This window comes from Labrus mixtus, chromosome 3 (assembly GCF_963584025.1).
Source record: "Labrus mixtus chromosome 3, fLabMix1.1, whole genome shotgun sequence".
NCBI lineage: Eukaryota > Metazoa > Chordata > Actinopteri > Labriformes > Labridae > Labrus > Labrus mixtus.
In genome coordinates, this window is record NC_083614.1 from 31202334 (window position 1) to 31211613 (window position 9280).

Below are 9280 nucleotides of genomic sequence, written 5' to 3' on the forward strand. Positions count from 1 at the left end.
TTTTAAAATGTAATATCTTTCCTTCATGCATTGGAGTTTGTTCATAGCACTCAATAAAAATGTGGTGGTAACATTTCCTCTCTTTAAAGTCTTTATATGTGATTTTTTACACTTAAATATAATATAAATCAAGTATATCCTCTGAAAATAACTCTGTGAGTCATGACTGTCTACAATGGGTGTAACACCCGAGTCCCACTGTCTGTGATGTTTTCAGAGTTTTCAGAGTCCTATCTTCACTTTGTTTACATCGCCCGGACGGCCGGCTGACTCCTCCCCTCGTGTATAAAAGTTGTTTAATTGAGGGACTAGAGAAAAGAAGAATAACATACTGTACTCACTGCTTAACTGTGTTTCTAGATCACGCTCATTTCAGGTAAATTTACATGCAGTGTGAAGATACGAGCATCATAAAGATCGCTAGCATTAGCATGCTAACACAACAATGCAGCGCGAGTTGTTTTGGTTTCATGCTGGTGCTCAAGGGCGACATCTGCTGGATGAAAAAAATCGCATATAAAGCCTTTAACTTGAGAAGAGTCTTAGCAAATTTGCAAAAGTTAATTCAGTAATGTGTCCTCTTGTGGCAGTAAATCCTTGTATCACTGGTTGCATCAAACTGTAGCTACTATGGGCGATGCTAACTTATTGTGTCCTTTTGAATCAACAGTTTTTTTTCAGCCTTCTTCAAAATGAGTCGACAAACAGAACAGAGCTGTGTGCTGTGCTGTATGATATGTTGATTTCAAAGACAGGTTTAAATGTTAACTTGCAGAGAGTGGATTGAATAATGTTCAAATAGTGATTTATAGCATGTGTAATTGTAAAACGGATGCACCTTAAAGTGCTGTTTTTGAGTAATTAATGATGTTGATGTTGGACTCTCTAGGTTACACGCTGATGCACCCGTCTCTGACACGACCCTACCTGATGACAGAGCCCCCGCTGCACACTGACATCATCCACTACGAGAATATCCCAGGGTTCCCCGCTGTCCGACACAACATCCTCGGGTAAGAAAAGACGAGGGACACCTGTAGGAATTTTTAAAAAAAATGTGTCGCTCATCATTTAAAACAAGAATGATTTCAGTCCTGTGCATGTTGAGTTGTTCTTCATGTTGTTGTGTGTTTGGTGCAGACTCCCTCTGGGCAGTCAGGTCATCGCTGTGCCCGTCAACTCCTCTCTGTCCTGGCACACCAACCGACTCCGGGACAACACCAAAGACACGTACAACGTCAGCTACGCCTGGAAACTGGTACGTCACAGTCTGACATGTGATCACATTTAACCTTAACTTTGCCCTCGATCTAGACTGAGTAACGGACTGTCCTCTTAATGTGTGATACTTCTAAACTCAGACAAATAAGCAAACTTTCATTAAAAACTGAGTCAAACAAGAAGTGAAAAACGGATTAAGACGGAACTGAAATTATACTAAAACAAAGATAAGATAATCCTTTATTTATCCCACAACGGGGAAATTTACAGTGTTACAGCAGCAAAGAGCAAAGATTGCAAACAAAAAGTGAACACAGTACAATTTAAATAAATAATAAAAATGTTCAAAAAAAATAGATAGATACCACAATATAGATTTTAAAAAATAGATTTTCAAATTAGATCAGCTGAGCTGCAGTTTTGACAAAAATGTAGTCAGAATATTCAGTGTAAACACCATGCTGATGTAATGCAAGCTGTTGTTACATACAAGACGAATGCAGGGACTCAAATAGGCCTGTTTAAATGTTTGAGTGAATCTTGTGGACACTTGATAAGAAAGCCTGTGATTTTTTTTTAGATTCTCCTTACATTGAGAGTCAGAAACAGAGGCAGGTTTTTTATTTATTTAGTTTATTAGTTTTTATTAGGTGCAATAGAGTGACAAACTGGTGACATATACATAACAAATGAGGCACAACAACTCCAAAACACAGTAAAAAAATAAAGACAGCAAAATACTAAGACATCAATAGACACACATCAGACTAGAACCAGCAAAACTACAAAACTATTTGAAGTACCTAAGAAAGGATGCAAGAAGTGAAAGAGAGAAGGGGAGGGAGAGAAGGTGCTTTGTAAAGGGGACTTGAGAGGTAGAAGAGAGTTGAGGAGTTGAGCAGTGTAGATGGTATGTGTTGAATATGTTGATGTTGAAGAATGTTGTGAGGTGAGAGTTTGTGTCATGATTATGTTTTAGCGGTAGTTGACTGCAGCCGGGGTTTTGGGGTTGGTTTGAGCGTTTGATTCGATTTAGAAACAGAGGACGTTTTTATGTCGAGGAATCATTCTGTTGGCTGAATTTTCCTAAGATGCAAAACGCTGAGAAAAAAGAAACACTTTAGTGACCATGCTCGCATGTAAACAACAAAGCGAAAATTACATTTGTGTTTGGGTTAAAAAAACAAAACATGGTAAAAGTCTGTTTATAGTACACCTAACATCATCCTTTTCTAACTTATTCTTAAAAAGTCTCCCACAGAGAGAAAACCAGGGACTAGGAGGTAGAGCAGTAATCAGTGTGAGATGTGTCAATAAATAGTAAGAGGAAGGATTGATGAGTTGTATAGTCATCATGAATTACAATCTTTGGCTTCGGGTGCAATTATTCCAATGTTGTGGTTGGAAAAAGAGTGACTCATGTACCCTCCCTGTGTATCCCTATTCCATTTCACAGCTCGTTATCATTATTTGAATCACTGTTTTTAAGCTGTTAAGAGATTGATGTCTCCAGGCGTGATGTCACCAACCTCCATCACTTTTAATTAGCTGTGGTGTCGTAAGAGGTGTAATAAGAAACCAAGAGCTTCCACACCCAGGAAGTGTCTGTCCTTTGAAATCTGCGTTTTCCTCTCAGAGCCTGACGTGTCATGTTTTAGGAATAAATGGCCACAGAACAAATAACATCACCCCCATATTGAGCCTTTTTTTGCTGTGACATTCAGAGTTTTGGCAGGACTAGACATATCACACTTAATTCAAGCTTTTCACTTTGAATATTTTTAAAAAGCTTTTGACATTTGACAGCTGGTCAAGTTCAATCACGTCACCTTTTGCCATGAGTTTGGCAGCCGTCTCTGTTTTTCAAATGAATTTTCCAGAGCCAGAAAAATGGTTCAAATGGCCAGGGAGCAAAACCCAAGGGGGGGCAGTCTGTTTTCCCAATGCCATTTGTGTTTTCGGGGGGTTAATAATTGGTTCAGTCTGTCATCATTGTGCTTGTGTAACCACAATGCATGTAAAAAATGTGTTTGTAAAACTGGGAGTAGAGGGGATGTTCTCCTATTTCCTCTTGAGTGATGGAAGTCTCCGGAGTCTTGTCCAACTTCTGCATGGTTCAATAACAACGTTTCAGATTTTTAGGATAAGGCCTTTGTAGTGTTTGTAGCATCATCGATAAGGAAACAGTTGTTAAGCCAGACTAGATATTTTTTCTGGAAGATTTCTGCAGCACATGAAACACTGGTTGTTATGACTGAAACTAAACACTAAGAGAGAGAGGGAGGGAGGGAGAGGCGGTGTAAATCTGCAGTCTCTCTCTCTCGCTTTATGCGTGCAGGGAAACACATAACTTATGTCAACTTACAATATTGTGTAGTGCAAGTGTCTGACACTTGCAGCTTTCAGAAGATTCTTTAAAATGTCAGCTGACAAATTTGCCTTATTACGCGACTTAATACCTTAACTGAAACACAAACCCTAACAATGGACGGAGATCACTTTGTAGTCCTTTGAAAAGTAGACCCAGGGACTAAAAGTTCTGAGAACTTTAGGTGGAAACTCAGCTTTAAGCTACTGAGAGAAAGTCAAGAGAAGCAGGAATAAGAAGGAAAGACAGCGAGTAATGTTCCAACTGAAAGTGAAAATGTCTCTTTTAAAAGAAGAGGTACAGGTTTAACCAGGAAGGCCTTCACACCTCAGTACTCCTCTCTCTCTCACACACACACACACACACACACATTATTTCCCCTTAACCTTTATATCCAATTAGTCTACATACAACCTTGTTGTACTCGTCTGGTCAATGCATTTTACCGTCTGTCTCGGTCGCTCCTGAACCTTTTATCCACTCTTTGTAACTCCATTAAAGCAATCACGACACGTCAGTCAAATACATGCAGTTAATATTATGTTTTTCAGCCGCTTATAGGAAATGTCTTTGATTAAATCTGATTCAATTTAACTAAAATATTGAACTTCTCGAGGCTTAATCCTTCACTCCTGTCGGTTCTGTTCTAGGTTCAGGACACGTCGTTCATCCTGTGCATCGTGTACGTGCAGCCGGAAATCCCGGTGAAGCAGCTGAAGAACCTGAACACAGCTCCCAGCTCCAAGCTGCTGTACCATCGCTTAGACCTGCTGGGTCAGCCCAGCTCCTGTCTGCACTTCAAACAGCTCGCCACAGTCGGTAAGAAAAAAAACCCAAACCCCACAGCACTGAACTTATATATATTTAACTTCAAAGTAATAAATGAGTCTGCAAGCTTTTTTTTTTTTTTTTTTTACCCATAGTCAGCTCTAAAAATACTGATTAGCATCCCTGACTTGTCCCCCTTTCTCCTTTCCCAGAGTCCCCCACAGTGATGTTGGCAGCTGGTAGTTTCTCTTCTCCCTATGAGCACCTCAGTCAGCCAGAAACAAAGCGCATGGTGGAGCACTACACCGCCTACCTGAGTGATAACACCAGGCTCATCGCCAACCCAGGCCTGAAGGTACACATGCACGGGAACATGGACGCAGCTAACGGCTAAAACCAAGCTGCAGGAGCACACAGTGTTAATATAGTTTACCTTAGCAACATATGGAACACAGCAAGCCATTTTTATATTTCACTAGGTCGATAGTGGAAGTGTTAGTATATACTTATTAAATGCCACTATCTGGCATCAAACTTGTCCGACAGCTTCAATTCACACTTAAGATAAATGAAGTTCTGCATCTTTAAGAAGAGGACAAAACTACCACGTGATTTTGGCAGTCTTGTGTGCATTCCTGTCCTGGAGGGGAGGGAGAGTAGGGGGTTAGAGTTTGAACTCTAAAGCTCCAGTCCCAGCTCTGATTCCCAGGCTAGTCTTAAAGCCCCCCCCCTCCAGTGACCTCATCACCCCCTTTCAGATGTAGAAGCTTTGCTGAAAATGGAACTGAGATGTGATTTTTCAGGATCCCTGAGTACTGGTTTTCCAAGCGTTCCTTTTTGTGTTTTTTCCTGATCATGCTTTCAAAGTTGATCTTGAAACAATATTTATCTTCTTTTGGCAGCAATACAGAACAATTAAGTGAAGGTGTGTTTGAATTGGCTTGAGTCCCTTTTAATGTCTGAATTGATTGAGGTTAGAGTCGAAGTGCCAAAGTTTAAGCAAACTTTCATTTCAGCCAAACTTCAGATTAAAACTCAAACTTTTTTTTTATACTTTCTTAACTTCTTTCTCACCTTCTTGTTTACCTCATCCTTCCCGCTCTTGATCCTCTTTATTCTATCTCTCTCTCTTTCTCTCTCTCTCTCTATCTGTCTCTCTCTCTTTCTCTCTCTCGCTCTCTCCCTCTCTCTCTCTCTTTCTTTCTCTCTCTCTCCCTCTCTCTCTTTCTTTCTCTCTCTCTCTCCCTCTCCCTCTCTCTCTCTCTTTCTTTCTCTCTCTCTTTCTCTCTTTCTCTCCCTCTCTCTCTCTCACTCTCTCTGTTTTTCTCTCTCTCTCTCTCTCTCTCTCTCCCTCTATCCCTTCTCCCCTCTGCAGTCCTCTGTCAGGAACGAGGTTATGGCGACCAGTCACGTCACGGATGAGTGGATGACACTAATGGAAATGAGTAGCCTCAACTGCTACATTGTGCGGCGTTACATAGCAACGCCCAGTGGGGTGCTTCGGATTTACCCAGGATCACTGATGGACAAAGCCTTCGACCCGACCCGCAGACAATGGTGAGGCTTACTTAGGAGGGTGTGAGGGAAGGGGTGTGTGTGTGTGTGTGTGTGTGTGTGTTGTGTGTGTGTTGTGTGTGTGTGTGTGTGTGTGTGTGTGTGTGTGTGTGTGTGTGTGTGTGTTAGGGCTGTAGAAGAAGCTTTAAAGTGCTGGCTAGGTAAGAGTTAAAGGGAATCGGTATGTGTGCAAATTGCAGGCACATGCTCACCCGTCTGTACTGAGCTGTATGAAGCTTTTATTATCAGACTGTTGAGTTTTAATGAGTTGTCATAGTTACCTGAGTGTCAGACAAATACTGTTTGAAAAATGTACTTCATATGGACCTTTTTTTTATATGCAATGTTTAAAAAAAGTTTAATTTTTTGGCATTTGATTTGTTGTTTTTCAGCTAAACGTGTGGGGCTATGTGACTTCTTGACTGAGTTTTTTGTGATGATTTTAAAAAATTACATATATTGCAAAATGTTTAAACATCAGGTCATGGAAAGAGGATGTTTCAACATGTCAGTCCTTCTTTCTTTCATTCTTTCTTTCAATCTCCTGTATAATGAAGACGCCAGGCTGAGTAAATTGATCAAAGCAAAATTAATTCATAATTATGAAATCTAAAGTTTTAATGCTGGTGTTCTGACTGATCGTTTTCATACATCTAGCTGTAGGTTTTTTCTTGTTTTTTTTTTTTTATTTACATTGTATGAGCAGATAATCTGGTTGAAATAGCATTTTGTTAAATCAGTGAAACCTGAGGTATAACTTCTGGTCATTTTTATTGATCCAAACAATATGCAACTATGAAAATATCCGCAGTTTGTTTGTGTACTATAAAGCCTGAATCAAAGACGCCAGCAATTCTCTGCTTTCCCTACCAAATATGTATTCATAATAATTGTAATTTATTAATTTAGCCGCTTTTTTAAACAAAGTCTATTAAGTGCTGTCTGCAGAACAACAACACTGATGAACGCTAATCAAACTAAATGATGGGTCATATGTGGGATAGACAGGTACAACTTAAATCACATCAGCAGTCAGTGGAAAAAAAACGGTTGTTGGTTCTTGACTTACAGAACTAAAGTATAAAAGTACTCAATCAAGCCAACCAGGAAAAAATAACAATAGCCACTTGAATGAAATAACCCTCCACCTGTGTGATGCGTTGTGTAGGTACCAGCATGCTGTGGCTAACCCTGGCCTCGTCACCTTCACGGGACCGTACCTGGATGTGGGCGGAGCTGGCTACGTTGTCACCATCAGCCACACCATCCATGCCTCCAGGTAGGAATATGAGTTATTTCATCAGTTTTGATATCACTACTGCACGTCATCAAACCAAATGCAACTAATTCCAATTAAGTAGAAACATATATATATATATATGTATATATATGTATATATATATATATATATGTATATATATATATATATATATATATAGAAAGCTTAACAAAAAAGGACTTGGTGACAGTGAACATGTGAATTTTCTTTTCATTCAAATATTAACTAAAGTCGTCAGCATAAAGAATGACCCTGTCCTGGTGAAATTCCCTTTGTTCTAAACTGCAATGGAACATTTTAGTCAAATATATGACCCTTAGCTAAAGGTGGCTAATGTAGGCTAATGCTAGCAAACTTAAATTTGATATAGCAGTGTAACTAACTTTGCTGAGTTAGACAACCGTTGTTATGGGAAACAACACGTGTGATACTATCCAGTATTTGAGTTACAACTCAGCAGACAGAGTTAGCATCTAGCCGGTGAACAAGCTAGTGGCTAAGTTTGTCTGCTAAGGCCACCAGCTAGCAACATTTAGTAATTGGGCACTAAGCCACAAAAGGCCAAAGTCTTCATCTCTGGTGTTGGTAGAGACCAAAGACAGCTTACAAAGAAGCTTGATCGGACATACATTTTCTAGTTGGCCGTAAACACTACTCTGACTAAATGCTAATGTTTCACTGCATTATATGAATGGGTAACAGCTTCACCATATCATGGTAAAAAGTGATGACGTGTCAGTGCCCACAGTTGACCAAAAATATTTTTTTTATACCTTGGCACTTGAATTATCAGCTGACAGAATCTGAAGAATGTGAATCAGGATCAGTGTTGGGCAGTAACGCATTACTAGTAACGTGTTACAGTAATAATATTACTTTTACTAGTAACGAGTAGTGTAACGAATTACTAATGAAATTCCAGTAATAATATTACAGTTACTCACGCAAAAAAGAAGTCGTTACTACCTTACTGTTGTTGTTATTACCCCACTTCTGATTTAAAATGCAACAATCCCCACATTCATTTCATCGCGCACGTCAGCCGAGCAGCAAGGTTTGCAGTTTTCCTGCAGAATTGGGCTTCACTTTAGGTGCTCCCACAGGTAGTTTTTTTTGGCCATTGGGCTTATTTTGTCAATTGTTGTCATACATACCTGGCAACCCTGGTTGGCTTGGAAGACGGAAGCGCTCATGTTTACATTCAGCGGCTGGAAATATTTCTATTACTTTAGTTTTCTCGAGAGGAAAGATGACAAGAACATTGTTGTCAGATGTAAATTGTGTCCCGGTACTAGGTCTCTTTCTGCTGCAAAAAAACACGACCTCAAACCTTCTTACAACAACATGAAGCTTGTGTAGATAAACCCCTCCAACGAGCCCTCTGCGGCTAGCTGAGGATAGCTGTAGCCCTACAAAGCCTACAGAACAACCAAGACTGGATTTTAATCGTGGACCGCTACAAGCAAAAAATAACTAATGAAACGTGAGGTTTGATACTTAAAGTAATATAACGAGTAGTGTAACATATTACTGTTGGCAGGGAGTAAGAAGTAAAGTTATTATATTACTTTTATAACGAGTAATGAGTAATATATTCCTTTTTTTCAGTAACGAGCCCAACACTGGACTCAGGACCAACATTATTTTCACTATACAAAGATACAATGAAAATACATTTGGCTTCTGTATTTACAGTCAAGAAAAAACTATATCAAAAAGTAAACGTTACAATCAGGAAAAAAAGAGCTGTAAAAACTTTAAAATGACTTTTTAAGTGACAACTGTGTAGATTGTTTAAATAAACCAAAAAAAAACACCAAGGTTAGAGTAGCAGAACATTAGCTTAGCTATATATTTCACAATTTTCAGTATTGGATCAGCATTAGATATCAACGTCATCAACAGCCAAGACTTCACTGTGAGCTGTCAGGCTCTCAGCCCGGAAGTCGTTTTAGCAGAGCGCTCTGTCTCAGAGGACAAAGATTCGAAAGAGGCTTAAAGAGACCATTGACCATGTTTGCTTCAGGTCTATTTTATGAGTGACAGAATACCCCTCCTCCAAATGGTCTGGCTTCGGTTATCTTCAAGTA

The 9280-nt window shown here is 39.5% G+C and overlaps 1 protein-coding gene across 1 annotated transcript in view; it reads left to right on the forward strand.

The window, feature by feature from the left end:
• Positions 1 to 9280, forward strand: part of cachd1 (cache domain containing 1) — a 97402-nt gene that overhangs the window by 71080 nt on the left and 17042 nt on the right. The window contains exons 11-16 of the mRNA XM_061034957.1: positions 890 to 1013; positions 1141 to 1258; positions 4240 to 4408; positions 4570 to 4712; positions 5733 to 5914; positions 7080 to 7190. Of these exons, the coding sequence (XP_060890940.1) occupies positions 890 to 1013; positions 1141 to 1258; positions 4240 to 4408; positions 4570 to 4712; positions 5733 to 5914; positions 7080 to 7190 (847 nt within the window). The remainder of the gene's footprint in view (positions 1 to 889; positions 1014 to 1140; positions 1259 to 4239; positions 4409 to 4569; positions 4713 to 5732; positions 5915 to 7079; positions 7191 to 9280) is intronic.